Consider the following 20,756-nt stretch of genomic DNA (forward strand, 5'->3'; position numbering starts at 1 on the left):
TAATCCCACAGGGAATGAGAAAGCTTCCCATGTTCTGTCAATAATGGAGTGCTTGAGCCTTTGATAAACCCCTGATGTGGCTCTCTGATAGATTTCAACCCTATAGAAAAATGCTACACCTAGTGGGCATGTACAATCCTTCTGGCAGGCTAAACTAGAGAAGAAAAATAAGTATACTAGTGACCATACAAACACTATTTCTGCTACAAACTCCACTCAGGTATTTTATTTGCAATGCTCTGTTTCCTCATCTTTTCCAGTTTCCGATGCAAAAAGAAGCAGTTATTCCTTAAATAATAAAATAGGGGAAAAAATATTTACAAAATTCCAATAAAACTAATGAATGGAACACCTAAAGCACCGCTTTCTGCATCTCGTCAACCTGCCATTTCTGTTGGAAAAAGATACATGGCATTTTAAAGTTAACAGTACATCAGCAATTTATTTTTATTATTTCTGAAAAATAAAACAGAAAAAAAGTGTAATATATATATGTACAGAACGCTCCTGAAATGTGATTCTACTCAGAGTAGAAAAGGCTTTCGGATCATTTCTGTTTTTCATCAAGTTGATTTCTGTAGGTTTCAAGTTTTAAATGGTGACCTTGTCATTAAGTTTCCTCTAGTTAGGTGTTTCTTTACCGATATGACAGAGGTCTCGAGAGAGAAAGCACCCAACAGTTCATCATGTAAGTACAAGAAAGGTAAAAGATGAAGAATCTCAGTCAGGATTGACTACTGGGGGTGGAAGTGAAAGGATGGGTTTAAGGAAGCATACAGAAGACCCCCCTCTCCCTCCCCTCAGTAGCCATGGTCAGAGGCTAATGGTCAAAGGTCACAATCAGTCCTCCATTGTGTTTCTGTCCTCACACAGGTCCTAGTACAGCGGTAAACTGGAAGTGGGGAAAAAGGTACAGACAAAGTTCGCACAGAACTCCAGTCAGCGGCTCCATACAGTCAGCCACATAAATTTGATGTTAGCTGATCAGCCAACATACCATGTCTGCTGCTTCTCCTTTCCACATTTAATCACCAATAGAAACACTTAAACCATGCTGCACGCTCCATAAACAAGATAGTGTTGGATCGGACATCACACGGGCGCAGCATGATACCCCACTCCTGGGGAAAAGCATGCTACATGACACCTCTACCATTGTCTCTATGCGTTTTGCGTGTCATATAGTATGTTGCATAATAGAATTGTGTCTAGAACCATAAAGAGAGCAGCGTGGTGGCTTACGTTTTTCAAGAACATAAAGTTAAAAGGGTTTTATACGCAATGACCGTAGTAGTTATCCCACGCGTTTACACAAGCAAAATCCGGCAGAATAATTTTTCAGGTTTATTTCATTTTCGGCGGACACTCGCCATCACAAAACTGGGAAAGGAGAGAGAATGACGAAGTGAGAGTAAGAGAAAGAGAGAGAAAGTGATTGTATGTCCCGCTCTCAATAGCCTCGTTGAGGATTGGTATCAGTCCGCAACATTAAAGAGCCAGAGTCCAAATCCCTCCTTGGCCCCCCTTGCAATACCCCTCCCTGGCCATAGAGGGGTTGTTTTAGAGTGAGGCCCGTTTAGTCTTTGTCGGACTCTTCTTCGGCATCACGGAGCCAGGTGAAGAAGGCGGTGACCGACTTGAGGGCCACACCCTTTCCAGTCTGCTCGGCTGGGTCTTTGCTGGACTCCCACCTGTAAAAGGCCTCCTCTTTGATCACGTCCTCGTCGTAAAGCGTGTCAAAGAACATCCGCAGCAGATCTGGTGAAGGGAGGGTGACAGGAAGAGATGATGGTTAAGCTTCATAATCATGACTCATGAACATTGATAGAGAATAGCCACAACACATTAGCTAGGCACAGAAAAGCAAATCAATATATACTCCCTCCATCCCATTTCTTACTCACACAAACCACCAAAGCTCATTTTAAACAAAAAGAAAGTATCTATATATATATTTTTTTTATAAGACTAGACAGTTGGCTGGAATGTGAAAAACAAACTCTACGCAAAATGTGAAGAAACTGCCACGATGTGGATATTCACTATAAAAAAAAAACAGAATGGAGGTTCTGAGCCTCTCGAGTGGCGCTCTCAGGAACTACATTGCAGTGCTTGAGGTGTCACTATAGACCCGGGTTAAATCCCAGGCTGTGTTGCAGCCTGCCGCGAAGGGGAGACCAATGAGGCAGCGCACAATTGGCCCACCGTCGTCCGGGTTAGGGGAGGGTTTGGCCGGCCGGGATGTCCTACGAGCTCTAGCGACTGCTTGTGGCAGGCTAGGCTCATGCACGCTGACTTCGGTCGCCAGCTGTATGGTGATTCCTCCGACACATTGGTGTGGCTGGCCTCCAGGGTTAAGCGAGCAGTGTGTCAAGAAGCAGTACGGCTTTGGAGGGTCGTATTTCGGAGGACACGCGGCTCTCGACATTCGTCTCTCCCAAGTCCATAGGGGAGTTGCAACGATGAGACAAGACTAACTAACAATTGGATATCACAAAATTGGGAAGAAAAAAGGGTAAAAGTACAAAAAACATACAAATGTAGGTTCTGTATCTGAGCTGGTGATTGGTTGGGTCAGAAGAGACTACAGCCAATGAATAGGCAAAGATGTTTACTTTACGAGCACTCTAGCACACCAGGACAATGAGGTTGTAAAGGCGTGACTCTAGCCTCGCTATCCACAATCATACACAACCTCACAGAACTGAGGTGAGAGACACTGCGGTGCTATACTGTACTCACTGGCCGGTTGCTCCATGTGCACCATGAGGGCCTGGAGGGCATAGAGGGCCTGCAGTTCCTTCTTCTCGTCACTCAGGTACCGCTGCAGCAGCTTTGCCCTCTGGGTAATCTGCTCCACGTCCACCTTGTATGGGTTCTCACCTGGACGGAGGGAAGCAAGGAGAGATGGAGAGTGAGTGCCTAGAGAAACTAAGATTCAGAGTGCTTAGTCACAGTTACAGGGTTGCGGTGTTATTGCAGGGTACAGTGAAAGTCGAAGGTTCCGAGCACTAACATGCAGGACTAAGTGACATACAAAGGGAGAAAGGATGGATGTGTTTGTCCTCCTTAGTCTCCAACCAGTTAACCCTTTTCTTAGGGATATTAACCCAAAGTTAGACTGGCACAAACTACCAACACTCATTCTACACCCAACTTGATGCCCTCATTGCCAATCAGACATAGATATCAGCAATTGAGGATAGAACCAGAAAATGGAAACGTTCTGCCACTGAAGACAAAGCACTGGACTTTATGTCCCTCCATAACACAGAGGACAGGGTGCATGCCAAGAAAGGAGGTTGGCGTTGTTAAGCTATGCAAACAGAAGGGCCCGAGATATGGGCTCGGAATGCATACTCACATATAACGGCTGACTGGCAAATGGATGTCATCAGAGAGCGCACAAACTGGTTGGCGGACGTCTGCTGTTCGTCCAGGTTGGCCTGTAGGTGAGATGATAAACAGTTACCACACAGAGACTGGTTTCCCAAGAGTAAAATGGTGGTGCTTAGAATGCAAATCAAACTCATTCAATTTACCTGTTGATACTTAGACAGTTGCATACACGCACACACACACCCACACCACCAGGCCACACACCAGGACACACACACACACACACACACACATGCACCCCCCCCCCCCCCCCCCCACGGACACACACACAAACCCCCCACCACGGACGGATGGACACACACACCCCACCAGGCCACACACCCACCAGGACACCCCCCCCCCCCCCCCCCACCACCACGGACACACACAAACCCCCCACCACGGACGGACGGACACACACACCCCACCAGGCCACACACCCACACACACACAAACCCCCCACCACGGACACACACAAACCCCCCACCACGGACACACACAAACCCCCCACCACGGACACACACACACCCCCCACCACGGACACACACAAACCCCCCACCACGGACACACACACACACCCCCCACCACGGACACACACAACCCCCCCACCACACCAGGACACACACAGGAGAAGACAGACCTGGACCCAGTCTCTGATGCGCTGGTTGTTAGCCTTGTCCTGGATCAGTCTGTCAAGCTGTTTGCTAAGCTCCTCCCCACTCATGGTTGTCTTCTGATTGGTCCCGTCTGACTTCTCCCCCAGGGTAAACTCAATTTTCTGGAAAGAGAACACACCATAGGATGACATTAAGAACACTATCTCTATGGAACACACACTCATAGAACGAGACAGTAAACCCATCAACCCATCAATGTTTCCTCTCATTTATAAAGGACAGTCATATTTTCAGTCGTCCATCCTTAAATGGCACAGTTAGATTGCGTGGCCCCAACTAAACATTTCATTAGCAAATACTTACAACAGATCAGCAATAAACCCCATTGTCCCCCACTGACCTGTTCAGTCACAAACTTGTTGACATCCTCGTCCTCTGGCAGGAAGTCTCTCCAGTTGAGCCCCGCCTCCATCCACATACCGCCCACCTTCTTATGGGTCTAACACAGAAACAATAGTTATATACACACACAGCATATAAAACATAAGGAACACCTGCTCTTTCCATGACAGACTGACCAGGTGAAAGCTATGATCCCTTATTGATGTCACTTGTTAAATCCACTTCAAATCAATGTAGATGAAGGAGAGGAGACAGGTTAAAGAAGGGTTTTAAAGCCTTGAGACATGGATTGTGTATAGGTTCCATTCAGAGGGTGACTGGGCCAGACACCAAATGGAAGTGTCTTGGCACGGTTTGGTAGAAGACACATAGGTTAGACTGTCAAGAACTGCAATGCTTCTGGACTTTTCATGCTCAACAGTTTCCCGTGTATCAAGAATGGCCCACCACCCAAAGGATATCCAGCCAACTTGACATTGGCGTCAACACGGTTCAGCATCCCTGTGGAACACTATACCTTGTAGAGTCCATGCCCTGACGAACTGAGGCTGTTTTGGGGGAGGGGGGGGGGGGTTCCTAATGTTTTGTACATTCAGTGCCTCCAGAAAATATTCATATCTCTTGATTTATTTCACATTTTGTTGTGTTAGCCAGAATTCAACATGGATTAAACAGATGTTTCTCACCCATCTACCATATTGCCAAAGTGAAAACATGTTTTTTGAAATTCTAGCAAACAAATGGATTGAAAATGAAATAGAAATCTCATTTCCATAAGTATTCATACCCTTGAGTCAATACGTTAGTCACCTTTGGCAGCAATTACAGTTGTGAGTCTCAAAGAGCTTTGCACATCTGGATTGTACAATATTTGCCCATTATTCCTTTCAAAATTCTGCTCTGTCAAAATTGGTTGTGGATCATTGCTAGATTTTCAAGCAGATTTGAGTAAAAACTGTAGCCTGGCCACTCAAACCACTGTCTTCTTGGTAAGCAACTCCAGTGTATATACGGCCTTGTGTTTTAAGTTATTGTCCTGCTGAAGGTGAATTCATCTCCCAGTGTCTGGTGGAAAGCAAACTGAACCAGGTTTTTCTCTAGGATTTTGCCTGTGTCTAGCTCCATTCTGTTTATTTTTTATCCTGAAAAACTCTCCAGTCCTTTGGGACAACAAGCATTCCCATAACACATTTTATTGAGGTGTAACTACAACGTTGTTAATCCATCCTCAGTTCTCCACTCACAACCATTAAACTCTGGTACTGTTTCAAAGTCACCATTGATCTCATGGTGAAATCTCTGAGAGGTTTCCTTCCCCTCCGGCAACTGAGTTAGGAAGGACGCCTTTTAACTTTGTAGCGACTGTGTATTGATACACTATCCAAAGTGTAAAATGAATAACTGCACCATGCTCTAAGGGTTATTAGCTTCTTATTTTTTTACCCATCTATCAATAGGTGCCCTTCTATGCAAGGATTTATTTACTCCTGAACATAGACTTGCCATAACAAAAGGGGTTGAATACTTATTTACGCACAACATTTCAGCTTAAAATGTTTTATTAATATATATACATATTTTTTAATAATTCCATGTTGACATTATGGGGTAGCATGGCCAGTGACAAAAATCTCAATGTAGTCCATTTCTTATTCAGGCTGTAACGCCAAAATGTGGAACAAGTCAAGGGGTGTGAATACTTTCTGAAGGCGCTGTGTGGTTGTGGTCAACACATACAGACATCTTCAAATGTGCACAATGCACCACTCATGGACATGGTTACACACATTTCAAACACATACAAAGTTGTATATCTATCTGGTACAGGGTTCTTCAACCCTACCGTCCTGTAGGTTCACTACAACCATAATCTAGCGCACTGGATTCTAATAATTAGCTGGTTGATAAGCTGAATCAAGTTAGTTACAACTGGGGTTGGATTGAACACCTACAGGAGGGTAGCTCTCCAGGAACAGTGTTTGAGAGCCCTGATCTAGTATAATACACATGGTGTTCATACAGACACTCACCATTTCTTTACAGAGTAAGTTGAGGATGTGCACCAGCAGCACACCGGCCTTACGCAGGGGAATCAGGGGCTTGGAGATCTCTCTGTAGACACACATACAGCAGCAAGGTTATTGGGCACACTCTTCAAGTAGAACTGACAGCGTTTTAACTACTTTGCAGATATGAAACAATCAGACAATCATAATCAGTCAAAAATATCAAATTCCCAATGTATGCTACAAAACCAACTTCATAAGAGGTTTTAAAAATAGGTTATATTTGACTCAAAATGTCTAATTACAAATTCACCAATAAATATCTTGGAACTCCAACAAATATTGCTATCAGGTTGTAAATCAAATCTGTCCTGGTACATCGCTAACTTCCTTTAGCCACTCAGGATGCTCTGTTTCAGGTTCAATTACTCAATATTTTGGACAAAAAGGGACGGATGTAACCAGGGCTGGGCTATGTCTATACAATCAAACTAGCATAGGCAGGCAATGATCACAAGTCAGTTATAACATGGGCAATAGGCTAGCTTATCTATTTATGTAGCCATTTATTTTGCAAGCTAAAAACACAGAGCCCAACGTTAGCTAGCTAGCTGTTGGGAGGGTGTTATTGGACGAGTGGGTTCGTGACTGCCTTTTCCCCCCCATAATGTTTTTCCAAGGCTACAGCTAGAGATCTAGGTGTAATGTGGTAAGCTTGCAAGAAATGTGAATTAATTTATCTAGCTATACTGAACTTGAACGTTTGTACAAACTACGGCAATTACATTTTGATTTTCTGATTTATTTTTATTTTTACTTTGGCTATTTTAAATGAAATGTCAAAATAAAACGTAAATAGCGTCCAACCTCTATCACCGCACAATCTACAGTAATTACATTTGTATTTAACTTTGGCCTTTTTCTATGACATTTCTTTAATATGTAAAAAATAAATGTTGCCTGAGATTGTATTGATGAGGTCCCTGAAACAGTAACAGTTGCTTTAATTCATGCAAGTGATATGGGGTGGAAGCTATTGAAGTTTTTAACAAGTATTTTTTATACATTAAGAAAATACATTCTTTGAAAACAGTCAAAGTAAAAAAAATACAATAGCAATTGCCATAGATTGGACAGGTGAGGTCCCTGGACAGGTGAGGTCCCTGAACTACTCATGGACGCAATTGAAGTTCTCTGTAAAGTGAAATAAAATGTCAAAAAATTAATTGCTGTGGATTCTAGAGCAGAGGTCTCTGAACAAAGTCATACTTATTTGAGAGCTATATGTCATGTAGGCGTTGCAGTTTTAAGACGGTCCCTTAACCCTCTGAGCGGGGGAGAGCAACGTTTTACGAATCTACTGTTCCCTTGGTAGCGTTTAGCTCATCTCGCTCTGGCTAAGAGTTGTTGCACAGGTAACTGAGGGAGAGCACCTACCGTTTCATGGTTGTTTGATCAATATGACTGTTAAGTTCCCAAATATAAGAGGACTCCCAAGTGGTATTGACATATTTGCAGAAATCCATTCAGGTGTATTTTGGCAAATGTGTTCTATTGATCTAAAGTCGGCTGTTGCTACTGCCTGTAAACACACAGTCCAGTTCAAAGTGAATGATGACGTGCCCGTGTAAGTAGCTTCATTTGTCGCTAGAATCTTTTACCAATAGAAGTCGCTGGAGGGGTCTGAAAACTTGATAAATATTGTAGGCAACACTTGCCGTGTGTCAAATGGCTTATTAGCATATAAGCCTACAGTAGCTCTGATTGGCTATGGCGCACTGGTCTACGTGGACTCCGGTCTGGACAAGACAGATGTTTTTATTAGGATGTATTTACTGCAGTATCTATTCATTGTCCAAACACAGGTCAGGTATCTCATTCTATATTGCTATAGAATTTTCACAAATTCCTATCTATACGTCATTCCCAAACATTCTATGAATTTATGAAAAGTGAAAATTACCATCTCTTGTCAGATAACTATTCATCAATAAGTGAAGCATCAGTCAAAGCCTTCTGGCATCAACACTTACATGACAGTGACCTCCAGAGTTTGGGCCTACGCAGCCTATAAAGTCTGGGCCTCACCTGAAGAGCTGTCCCATGGGGATGCCTCCCTCGTGGAGCATGGGGTTGATGAGCTCAGACAGGTATTGCCAGATGTGGGGGATGTCTATGGCCATGTCCTCAGCCACCTCCAGGATCTCTTGGAGCCTATGATGAAAACACACAACCAGGTGAAAACCTTACTCATACATAGCATACACACATGCACTAACATTGACCCTTCTAAATTAATTTCTCTAACAAGCACACAGTACTTTTGTGGCACTGCTCTGTCGACACCCAATAGATGTAGGAGTTTATCAAAATTGGGTTTGTTTTCAAAATTCTTTGTGGGTCTGTGTAATCTGAGGGAAATATGTCTCTCTAATATGGTCATACATTTGGCAGGAGGTTAGGAAGTGCAGCTCAGCTTCCACCTAATTTTGTGGGCAGTGTGAACATAGCCTGTCTTCTCTTGAGAGCCATGTCTGCCTACTGCGGCCTTTCTCAATAGCAAGGCTATGCTCACTGAGTCTATAAATAGTCAAAGATTTCCATACATTTTGGGTCAGTCACAGTGGTCAGGTATTCTGACACTGTGTACTCTGTTTAGGGCCATATAGCATTCTAGTTTGCTCAGATTTTTTGTTAATTCATTCTAATGTGTCAAGTAATTATCTTTTTGTTTTCTCATGATTTGTTTGGATCTAATTGTGTTGCGGTCCTGGGGCTCTGTGGGGTGTGTTTGTGAACAGAGCCCCAGGACCAGCTTGCTTAGGGGACTCTTCTCCGGGTTCATCTCTGTAGGTGATGGTTTTGTTATGAAGGTTTGGGAATCGCTTCCTTTTAGGTGGTTGTAGAATTTAACGTCTCTTTTCTGGATATTGATCATTAGCGGGTATGGGCCTAATTGTGACTCGTTTCAGGAAACTAGGCGTATGTCGGGCGTCACTACTTCACATTTGAACGTAAACTTAATTTTTTTAAATCAAAATGTGTTTATTGGCAGAAATGCCTTCTGGAACATACAGTGCCTTGCGAAAGTATTCGGCCCCCTTGAACTTTGCGACCTTTTGCCACATTTCAGGCTTCAAATATAAAGATATAAAACTGTATTTTTTGTGAAGAATCAACAACAAGTGGGACACAATCATGAAGTGGAACGACATTTATTGGATATTTCAAACTTTTTTAACAAATCAAAAACTGAAAAATTGGGCGTGCAAAATTATTCAGCCCCCTTAAGTTAATACTTTGTAGCGCCACCTTTTGCTGCGATTACAGCTGTAAGTCGCTTGGGGTATGTCTCTATCAGTTTTGCACATCGAGAGACTGAAATTTTTTCCCATTCCTCCTTGCAAAACATCTCGAGCTCAGTGAGGTTGGATGGAGAGCATTTGTGAACAGCAGTTTTCAGTTCTTTCCACAGATTCTCGATTGGATTCAGGTCTGGACTTTGACTTGGCCATTTTAACACCTGGATATGTTTATTTTTGAACCATTCCATTGTAGATTTTGCTTTATGTTTTGGATCATTGTCTTGTTGGAAGACAAATCTCCGTCCCAGTCTCAGGTCTTTTGCAGACTCCATCAGGTTTTCTTCCAGAATGGTCCTGTATTTGGCTCCATCCATCTTCCCATCAATTTTAACCATCTTCCCTGTCCATGCTGAAGAAAAGCAGGCCCAAACCATGATGCTGCCACCACCATGTTTGACAGTGGGGATGGTGTGTTCAGGGTGATGAGCTGTGTTGCTTTTACGCCAAACATAACGTTTTGCATTGTTGCCAAAAAGTTCAATTTTGGTTTAATCTGACCAGAGCACCTTCTTCCACATGTTTGGTGTGTCTCCCAGGTGGCTTGTGGCAAACTTTAAACGACACTTTTTATGGATATCTTTAAGAAATGGCTTTCTTCTTGCCACTCTTCCATAAAGGCCAGATTTGTGCAATATACGACTGATTGTTGTCCTATGGACAGAGTCTCCCACTTCAGCTGTAGATCTCTGTAGGTCATCCAGAGTGATCATGGGCCTCTTGGCTGCATCTCTGATCAGTCTTCTCCTTGTATGAGCTGAAAGTTTAGAGGGACGGCCAGGTCTTAGTAGATTTGCAGTGGTCTGATACGCCTTCCATTTCAATATTATCGCTTGCACAGTGCTCCTTGGGATGTTTAAAGCTTGGGAAATCTTTTTGTATCCAAATCCGGCTTTAAACTTCTTCACAACAGTATCTCGGACCTGCCTGGTGTGTTCCTTGTTCTTCATGATGCTCTCTGCGCTTTTAACGGACCTCTGAGACTATCACAGTGCAGGTGCATTTATACGGAGACTTGATTACACACAGGTGGATTGTATTTATCATCATTAGTCATTTAGGTCAACATTGGATCATTCAGAGATCCTCACTGAACTTCTGGAGAGAGTTTGCTGCACTGAAAGTAAAGGGGCTGAATAATTTTGCACGCCCAATTTTTCAGTTTTTGATTTGTTAAAAAACTTTTGAAATATCCAATAAATGTTGTTCCACTTCATGATTGTGTCCCACTTGTTGTTGATTCTTCACAAAAAAAATACAGTTTTATATCTTTATGTTTGAAGCCTGAAATGTGGCAAAAGGTCGCAAAGTTCAAGGGGGCCGAATACTTTCGCAAGGCACTGTATGAACTTTCATGTGCCTTAATAACAAACTTGTAACCCGTCTGTAAAAACTAATAAAATTGTTAAAATTACGAGCCTAGTTGGTTTAGCCACGGAATAAAGACCGCAACCTTCCCGCTAGCCATGATTGATTGAGATAATGAGTGGGCTGGACATGCCAAGAGACGAGTTCGGATTGGTCTGCCATGTAACACGCTTCTGCCTAGAATGAGCTGGTCAGTATGTGTAGGTAATCCTTTCTAACGCAGCTTTAAAAAAAATATATATATATATCACGTAGTAGAACTGCATAAGTGTTGCTCTCCACTTTCTGGAGGACCGAGTTTTAAAAATCTGTGGAATTAGAGTATGGTAGCTAAGGAGAAAATTCTGGCGTTTGATTGCAAATATGCAGACGGAGTCGAAGACACAGAAGGCTGTGTTGTATAAAACACCTGTCTCCGGATTACATCTTTAAACTAAGGGCAACCATGGCATCTGTGACAGAGAGGGAGAAGCATCCATCCATGTATAACAGGTAAGAGAGTCTAGCTGGCTACATTTTCAGATATTATGCGTTTAAAATTGTCAGAAAGTGGTTTTCTTTTTAAATTTCTCCCTCCCTCCCACCCAGCCCTCTCTCTCCCCACCCCCCTCCCTCGCTCTTCCCCCTGACCTCCCCAGTCTGTCTCTCTCTCCAGCACACAACCTGGTATCTAGGGAAGTACTACACATACTCCCCCTTACCCTTTGTAGTACTCTGTTGTGGGCAGGGTGCCAGCCTTGATGAGCTGGTGCAGCAGCAGGCCCATGCGTTCTCTGGCGATGGCGCTGCGCTCCAGAGTGTTCTCCAGACCGTTCCGCACAAACACAAAGAGCAGCGGGGCGCTGTTCAGCTCCACTACACACTGCAGTGCCTCCTACAGGGCCGGAGGGGGAAGGACAGGAGTTTAGTATACAGCAGTTAGCTTTACTATGGCCTCCAAATGTGTGTGTGTATATTTGTCATTGACATGAAACTGATGATGCGTGAGTGAGCATGTCATTGAGATGGGTGTGTGTGTACCTTCATGTCATTGAGATGGGTGTGTGTGTGTGTGTGTGTACCTTCATGTCATTGAGATGGGTGTGTGTGTGTGTGTACCTTCATGTCATTGAGATGGGTGTGTGTGTGTGTGTGTGTGTGTACCTTCATGTCATTGAGATGGGTGTGTGTGTGTGTGTGTGTGTACCTTCATGTCATTGAGATGGGTGTGTGTGTGTGTACGTTCATGTCATTGAGATGGGTGTGTGTGTGTACCTTCATGTCATTGAGATGGGTGTGTGTGTGTACCTTCATGTCATTGAGATGGGTGTGTGTGTGTGTGTACCTTCATTTCATTGAGATGGGTGTGTGTGTACCTTCATGTCATTGAGATGGGTGTGTGTGTGTGTACCTTCGTGTCATTGAGATGGGTGTGTGTGTGTACCTTCATGTCATTGAGATGGGTGTGTGTGTGTGTGTACCTTCATGTCATTGAGATGGGTGTGTGTGTGTACCTTCATGTCATTGAGATGGGTGTGTGTGTACCTTCATGTCATTGAGATGGGTGTGTGTGTGTGTGTGTGTGTACCTTCATGTCATTGAGGTGTGTGTGTGTGTACCTTCATGTCATTGAGATGGGTGTGTGTGTACCTTCATGTCATTGAGATGGGTGTGTGTGTACCTTCATGTCATTGAGGTGTGTGTGTGTGTGCCTTCATGTCATTGAGATGGGTGTGTGTGTGTGTGTGTGTACCTTCATGTCATTGAGATGGGTGTGTGTGTACCTTCATGTCATTGAGATGGGTGTGTGTGTGTACCTTCATGTCATTGAGATGGGTGTGTGTGTACCTTCATGTCATTGAGATGGGTGTGTGTGTGTACCTTCATGTCATTGAGATGGGTGTGTGTGTACCTTCATGTCATTGAGATGTGTGTGTGTGTGTGTGTACCTTCATGTCATTGAGATGTGTGTGTGTGTGTGTACCTTCATGTCATTGAGATGGGTGTGTGTGTGTACCTTCATGTAATTGAGATGTGTGTGTGTGTGTACCTTCATGTCATTGAGATGGAGGTACTCCTCAATGATGGCGCTGGACTTCTTCTCCAGCTCCTCCTCGGTCACGGCCGGTTTGGTCGGAGCATCGGGGGGAGGGGTGGGGGCTGTCTCACGCTTCACTGCACAGATACAACACAAACCATAGTCAAACACACACTAGTATATACTAACACAGACAATTATACATAACCACACAGTTATACACTAACACACATCATACACTAAGAGTGTATAAATGTATCCAATGTGAGCGCATGCGTGGATGTGTATGCGAATGCAGTGTGTCAAGTTGCATGTGTATGTGTTGTAGTGTGTGTATGCAGTCTGTGTGTATAATCTCCTACCAACAACCTCCTTGCTGGGAGCCCTGTCCCGGCTACCGCTGCCTCCCCGGCTACCGCTGCCTCCCCGGTCTCTGTCGTCAGTCATGCTGGCTACGCGCCGGACGGGGGGTTCCGTAGGGGTGCAACTATCACCCCTACGCTCCTCTGTCTCACGGCTGAAGCTGCGCTTAGTGATAGGGAGGCGGGCGTCGCGACTGCCACCACGCTCGTCACGACTGCTGTCGTGCCGCTCGAAGCGGTCAAACCTGTCCCGGTCACGACTGGAGCTGGACCTACAAAAGGGGGGGGAGAGCGAGAGCAAGCTTTACGATGGGGGGGGGGGGGGGAAGAGCATTACGAGAAAAAGGGGGAGCGTTACGAGCGGGAGAGAGCGATCGTTACGAGCGAGAGAGAGCGATCGTTACGAGCGAGAGCGATCGTTACGAGCGAGAGAGAGCGATCGTTACGAGCGAGAGAGCGATCGTTACGAGAGAGAGAGCGATCGTTACGAGAGAGAGAGCGATCGTTACGAGAGAGAGAGCGATCGTTACGAGAGAGAGAGCGATCGTTACGAGAGAGAGAGCGATCGTTACGAGAGAGAGCGAGCGATCGTTACAAGAGAGAGAGCGATCGTTACAAGAGAGAGAGAGCGAGCGATCGTTACGAGAGAGAGCGATCGTTACAAGAGAGAGTGAGAGCGATCGTTACGAGAGAGTGAGAGCAATCGTTACGAGAGAGAGCGAGCGATCGTTACGAGAGAGCGATCGTTACGAGAGAGAGCGATCGTTACAAGAGAGAGAGCGATCGTTACAAGAGAGAGAGCGATCGTTACAAGAGAGAGAGAGCGAGCGATCGTTACGAGAGAGAGCGATCGTTACAAGAGAGAGTGAGAGCGATCGTTACGAGAGAGCGATCGTTACGAGAGAGAGAGCGAGCGATCGTTACGAGAGAGAGAGCGATCGTTACGAGAGAGATAGATCGTTACGAGAGAGAGAGAGCGAGCGATCGTTACGAGAGAGAGAGCGAGCGATCGTTACGAGAGAGAGAGCGATCGTTACGAGAGAGCGAGCGATCGTTACGAGAGAGAGCGATCGTTACGAGAGAGAGTGAGAGCGTGATCGTTACGAGAGCGAGCGATCGTTACGAGAGAGCGAGCGATCGTTACGAGAGAGCGAGCGATCGTTACGAGAGAGCGAGCGATCGTTACGAGAGAGAGAGCGATCGTTACGAGAGAGAGAGCGATCGTTACGAGAGAGAGAGCGATCGTTACGAGAGAGAGAGCGATCGTTACGAGAGAGAGCGAGCGATCGTTACGAGAGAGAGCGAGCGATCGTTACGAGAGAGCGAGCGATCGTTACGAGAGAGAGAGCGATCGTTACGAGAGAGAGAGCGATCGTTACGAGAGAGAGAGCGATCGTTACGAGAGAGAGCGAGCGATCGTTACGAGAGAGAGCGAGCGATCGTTACGAGAGAGAGCGAGCGATCGTTACGAGAGAGAGAGCGATCGTTACGAGAGAGAGAGCGATCGTTACGAGAGAGAGAGCGATCGTTACGAGAGAGAGCGAGCGATCGTTACGAGAGAGAGCGAGCGATCGTTACGAGAGAGAGCGAGCGATCGTTACGAGAGAGAGCGAGCGATCGTTACGAGAGAGAGAGAGAGCGTTACGAGAGAGAGAGAGCGATCGTTACGAGAGAGAGAGAGAGCGATCGTTACGAGAGAGAGCGATCGTTACGAGAGAGAGAGAGAGGGAGAGATCGTTACGAGAGAGAGCGATCATTACGAGGGGGGGGGGCGTGTAGAGAGGGGGGAGAGAACGCGTAGAGAGGGGGGAGAGAACGCGTAGAGAGGGGGGACAGAGCGCGTAGAGAGGGGAGAGAGACGGGAGAGCGCGTTACGAGCGAGAGGGAGGGGGACAGAGCGCGTTGAGGGAATAGGCGAGAGGAGAGATATGAAAGAAGAAAGAAACGAGGGAGAGAAATAGAAGAGATGGGAAAGTGGGGGAAGAAAGAGAAAGAGGTAGAAAATAGGTGTGTAAGCGAGTCGGGCAGAGAGAAAGAGAGAAGTGGTGGAGATTAAGATCAGGAAGGAGAGGAAGGAAGAATGGAGAGAAAAAAGGAAAAATAGAAAGAGCAGTAGTGACCTCTGGGGTACCCTGCGGTCAGCGTCTGAGGAGGATACTGGTGGAGCTGACTGCTGCAGGGCAGAGAAACGGTTGCCGGTGGCCGGACGGCCAGTCTCCGCTGCGAGAGAGAGAGAGAAATTTATAATTCTATACAAAGAATTTGAAACTATAAAAGCTGAAGAAAAAAATCTAATATTTATTGGGTGAAAAGCCAAAATGTGCAGTTTTGGCAGCCAAATATGTGTCCTCCTGCAACAACCTGAGGGACAGCCAGTGAAAAGTGTAAAGTAAAGTCGATAATATTTCCCATCTTGTTTTGTTTTGTCTTTCATACCATGTCATGTGTCTTCTCAGTCATGTTGACACCGGTCCACTACCATTGTTTTAATGTATTATTGTTCTCATTAATATTGTTGTTGTTGTTAATGGTAATCCCATGTCCACTACTACTATTATTATTATTATTGCTGTTGGTCCGACCATTTATTGCTCTCTCATGCTCTCCCTCTCTCTCGCGCGCGCACTCCCCCTCTCTCGCGCGCGCACTCCCCCTCTCTCTCGCGCGCGCACTCCCCCTCGCGCGCACTCCCGCACGCTCTCTCTCTCTCTCTCTTTCCCCCCTGCGCTCTCCCCCTCTCTCGCGCTCCCCCTCTCTCTCGCGCTCCCCCTCTCTCTCGCGCTCTCCCCCCCTCTCGCACGCGTGAGAGAGGGGAGAGCGGGGGGAGAGCGCGCGAGAGAGGGGAGAGTGGGGGGGGAAAGAGAGAGCGCGCGAGAGAGAGAGGGGAGAGCGGGGGGAGAGCGCGCGAGAGAGGGGAGAGCGCGCGAGAGAGGGGAGAGCGCCCCCCCGCTCTCCCCTCTCTCACGCGCTCCCCTCCCCCCCGCTCTCCCCTCTCTCACGCTCGCATCCGCGCTCCCCTCTCGCACGCTCTCCCCCCTCTCTCTCGCTCCCCTCTCGCACGCTCTCCCCCCTCTCTCTCGCTCCCCCCTCGCACGCTCTCCCTCCTCTCTCTCGCGCCCCCCCCCCTCTCTCGCGCGCTCCTCGCCCCCCCCCCCCTCTCTCCCCTCTCTCACCGCTCTCCCCCCCGCTCTCCCCCTCTCTCGCGCGCTCTCTCTCTCCCCCCCGCTCTCCCCTCTCTCGCGCGCTCTCTCTCTCCTCTCTCTCTCCTCTCCCCCCCCGCTCTCCCCTCTCTCTCGCGCGCGCGCTCTCTCTCTCTCTCCCCCCGCTCTCCCCCCTCTCCCTCTCGCGCGCGCGGCGCGCTCCTCCCCCTATCCCTCTCTCGCGCGCGCGCGCCTCCTCCCCCTCTCCCCTCTCTCTCGCGCTCGCACTCCCCCCTCTCCTCTCTCTCTCACGCGCACTCCCCCCTCTCCTCTCTCTCTCGCGCGCACCTCCCCCTCGCACGCTCTCCCCCCTCTCGCACGCTCTCCCCCTCTCGCACGCTCTCCCCCTCTCGCACGCTCTCCCTCCTCTCTCTCGCTACACCCCCTCTCCCCCCCCGCTCTCCCCTCTCTCGCGCGCCCGCTCCCCCCCCCCCCCGCTCTCCCCTCTCTCGCGCGCGCCGCTCTCGCGCGCTCTCCCCCCCCCGCTCTCCCCTTTCTCGCGCGCTCTCTCTCTCTCTCCCCCCCCCCCCGCTCTCCCCTCTCTCGCGCGCTCTCCCCCCCCCGCGCTACACCCCCTCTCTCTCGCGCACTACACCCCCTCTCTCTCTCGCGCGCTACACCCCCTCTCTCTCTCTCTCTCGCGCGCTACACCCCCTCTCTCTCTCGCGCTACACCCCCTCTCTCTCTCTCTCGCGCGCTACACCCCCTCTCTCTCTCTCGCGCGCTACACCCCCTCTCTCTCTCTCTCGCGCGCTACACCCCCTCTCTCTCTCTCGCGCGCGCGCTACACCCCCCTCTCTCTCTCTCTCGCGCGCGCGCTACACCCCCTCTCTCTCGCGCGCGCGCTACACCCCCTCTCTCGCGCGCGCGCTACACCCCCTCTCTCTCTCTCGCGCGCGCGCTACACCCCCTCTCTCTCTCGCGCGCGCGCTACACCCCCTCTCTCTCTCTCTCTCGCTACACCCCCTCTCTCTCTCTCGCGCGCTACACCCCCTCTCTCTCTCTCGCGCGCTACACCCCCTCTCTCTCTCGCGCTACACCCCCTCTCTCTCTCGCGCTACACCCCCTCTCGCGCGCTACACCCCCTCTCTCTCTTGCGCGCTACACCCCCTCTCTCTCTCGCGCGCTACACCCCCTCTCTCTCTCTCTCTCGCGCGCTACACCCCCTCTCTCTCTCTCTCGCGCGCTACACCCCCTCTCTCTCTCTCTCGCGCGCTACACCCCCTCTCTCTCTCTCTCTCGCGCGCTACACCCCCTCTCTCTCTCTCGCGCGCTACACCCCCTCTCTCTCTCTCGCGCGCTACACCCCCTCTCTCTCTCTCGCGCGCTACACCCCCTCTCTCTCGCGCTACACCCCCTCTCTCGCGCTACACCCCCTCTCGCGCGCTACACCCCCTCTCGCGCGCTACACCCCTCTCTCTCGCGCGCTACACCCCCTCTCTCTCGCGCGCTACACCCCCTCTCTCTCTCGCGCGCTACACCCCCTCTCTCTCTCGCGCGCTACACCCCCTCTCTCTCTCGCGCGCTACACCCCCTCTCTCTCTCGCGCGCTACACCCCCTCTCTCTCTCGCGCGCTACACCCCCTCTCTCTCTCGCGCGCTACACCCCCTCTCTCTCTCGCGCGCTACACCCCCTCTCTCTCCCCCCCCCTCTCGCGCGCTTTCCCCCCCCCCCTCTCGCGCGCTTTCCCCCCCCCCCCTCTCGCGCGCTTTCCCCCCCCCCCTCTCGCGCGCTTTCCCCCCCCCCCTCTCGCGCGCTTTCCCCCCCCCCCTCTCGCGCGCTTTCCCAAATACTTGTTCTCCGCACTGTATATATATTTTGTTAAATAGCCAAATCGGTGTCCAGAAATACCGATTTCTAACTGTTATGAAAACTAGAAATCGGCCCTAAATAATCGGCCATTCCGATGAATCGGTCGACCTATAGTCTCCAAGAGACTCCATGTTTAGTCTTGCCCGTGTGTGTGTTTGAACGTGCCCCCACCTGGTTCAGCTCCAGTGGCAGGCTTGGCTCCTGTGGTGCCTCCACTGCTGCCCTTGCCCCAGCTGCCCCACATGCCCTTACCCCCAAGCTGGGGAGCAAGAAGCTGGTTGCTGAAGTCCAGAGCACCAGGCTAGTGGGGGAAGAGGTCAAAAGGTTAAGAGAGCAGAGGTGATATACCAAAATGATATATCCATCTCAGTGAGTCTTGACTTGGTAAAACATCTGATAAAACATGTCTAATAAAGTAAAGGAAGTCCAACCAGCATGACATCCAGGCAAAGCATTCAGACAACACAACTCTCCACCTTGTCATGCTCTATATGGCAAATACAAAAAGCATCCTTGTGAGCCACAAAAAGGCAATATGCACAATTTTTTTTACATTCCCACCCAGAATGAGGAACCCCATGTGTTGGTAATGTAGTGAAAACACAGGTTCCTTTAGTAGTTCTAAACATTAAGAAACTCTCCCCTCACCTTAGTGATCTTGCTGAGCCGGCTGGTATCGATGGGTCTGTTCTTGGTGGAGATGGGCACTGTGTTCCAGCCCTCGTCCTGGGGCTGGCTGCCCCTTCCCACCTGCTGGCCCCCGCGGCCCGCCTGATCCCTTCCTCCTCTGTCTCTTCCCCCTCCACCACCTCCTCGTCCTCCTCCGTCGTTCCTTGACATGAGCTGCTGCTGAACCTTGACCTGCTGCATGTGTTCCTCCTGCTCAGCATCCTTGTGGATCTGGTCAATGGTCTTAGGACCCTGCTCCCCCCGCCGGGGCACCCAGCCACTCTGGTGGAGGGAGAGGGAGGGAGATGACTCTTTAAAGTCTAAGATAAGCCATGCTGCTTCAGGGCCATATGGTTCATTACTATGGTAATTACTGTGATGCCATTATGGTATTGTTACTATTTCACAGAAGACAAATAAACGGAAGGAGGAAAAGCAAAAGAAAGCTAGAGAGAGAGATACTTGAATCAGTTATAGAACCCATTGCACTTCACACAGTTGTGAGGTCTGGGGTCCACTCACCAACCAAGAATTCACAAAATGGGACAAACACCAAATTGAGACTCTGCATGCAGTGTACAACATAAAACACCAAATAATGCATGCAGAGCAGAATGAGGCCAATACCCGCTAATGATCAGAACCCAGATAAGAGCTGTTAAATTCTACAACCAACTAAAAGGAAGCGATTCCCAAACGTCCCTTTATCAAGACCCTGTCGTTTAAAGATATTTGGATTTTTACGAATTAACTCCAAATAAATCCAATAAATTCACATCTCCATTGTAAAGTGTTTACACACCGTTTCCCATGCTTCCCACCTGTGGGTCATTAAGACACTAACAGCTTGCAAACGGTAGGCACAGTTATGATAACTTAGTAGAAAGGCGTCTAGTGTCCGGACTCTGAAAAACACCAAAAGAAAGATGCCCAGGGTCCCTGCACATCTGCGTGAACGTGCCTTAGGCATGCTGCAATGAGGCTTGAGGACTGCAGATGAGGCCAGGGAAGAATTTGCAATGTGCGTACTGTGAGACGCCTAAGACAGCGCTACGTTGAGACACGACGGACAGCTGATCGTCCTCGCAGTGGCAGACCACATGTAACAACACCTGCACAGGATCGGTACATCCGAACATCACACCTGCGGGACAGGTACAGGATGGCAACAACTGCCCGAGTTACACCAGGAACGCACAATCCCTCCATCAGTGCTCAGACTGTCCGCAATAGGCTGAACTGAGAGCTTGTAGGCTTGTTGTAAGGCAGGTCCTCACCGGACATCACCGGCAACGTCACCTATGGGCACAGCCCCACCGTTGCTGGACCAGACAGGACTGGCAAAAAGTGCTTTTCACTGACGAGTCACGGTTTTGCCTCACCATGGGTGAAGGTCGGATTCATGTTCATCATCGAAGGAATGAGCGTTACACCGAGGCTTGTACTCTGGAGCAGGATAGATTTGGAGGTGGAGGGTCCGTCATGGTCTGGGGGGGGTGTGTCACAGCATCATCGGAATGAGCTTGTTGTCATTGCAGGCAATCTCAACACTGTGCGCTACA

General features: G+C 48.5%; 1 protein-coding gene, 1 non-coding gene and 1 pseudogene across 12 annotated transcripts in view; all 3 read right to left on the minus strand.

Moving 5' to 3' along the window:
- Positions 1–199: 199 nt before the first annotated feature.
- Positions 200–20,756, minus strand: part of LOC109871809 (eukaryotic translation initiation factor 4 gamma 1-like) — a 52,533-nt gene continuing 31,976 nt past the window's right edge. For all 11 annotated transcript variants that reach the window (XM_031807333.1, XM_031807334.1, XM_031807342.1 and 8 more), the window contains 13 exons: positions 19,174–19,476; positions 18,697–18,826; positions 15,633–15,732; positions 13,513–13,784; positions 13,163–13,287; positions 11,835–12,007; positions 8,492–8,617; positions 6,428–6,509; positions 4,396–4,494; positions 4,019–4,156; positions 3,365–3,446; positions 2,743–2,883; positions 200–1,758 (listed from right to left, as the gene is read on the minus strand). In XM_031807333.1, coding sequence (XP_031663193.1) covers positions 1,577–1,758; positions 2,743–2,883; positions 3,365–3,446; positions 4,019–4,156; positions 4,396–4,494; positions 6,428–6,509; positions 8,492–8,617; positions 11,835–12,007; positions 13,163–13,287; positions 13,513–13,784; positions 15,633–15,732; positions 18,697–18,826; positions 19,174–19,476 — 1,953 coding nt within the window. In that variant the 3' untranslated portion in view covers positions 200–1,576. The remainder of the gene's footprint in view (positions 1,759–2,742; positions 2,884–3,364; positions 3,447–4,018; positions 4,157–4,395; positions 4,495–6,427; positions 6,510–8,491; positions 8,618–11,834; positions 12,008–13,162; positions 13,288–13,512; positions 13,785–15,632; positions 15,733–18,696; positions 18,827–19,173; positions 19,477–20,756) is intronic.
- LOC116357852 (small nucleolar RNA SNORA3/SNORA45 family) lies at positions 2,546–2,676 on the minus strand. Its single transcript, XR_004205894.1, has one exon. It is a non-coding gene; the product is annotated as a small nucleolar RNA SNORA3/SNORA45 family (small nucleolar RNA).
- On the minus strand, positions 3,183–3,302 carry LOC116357846 (uncharacterized; annotated as a pseudogene).

This window comes from Oncorhynchus kisutch, linkage group LG27 (assembly GCF_002021735.2).
Source record: "Oncorhynchus kisutch isolate 150728-3 linkage group LG27, Okis_V2, whole genome shotgun sequence".
Taxonomy (NCBI): domain Eukaryota; kingdom Metazoa; phylum Chordata; class Actinopteri; order Salmoniformes; family Salmonidae; genus Oncorhynchus; species Oncorhynchus kisutch.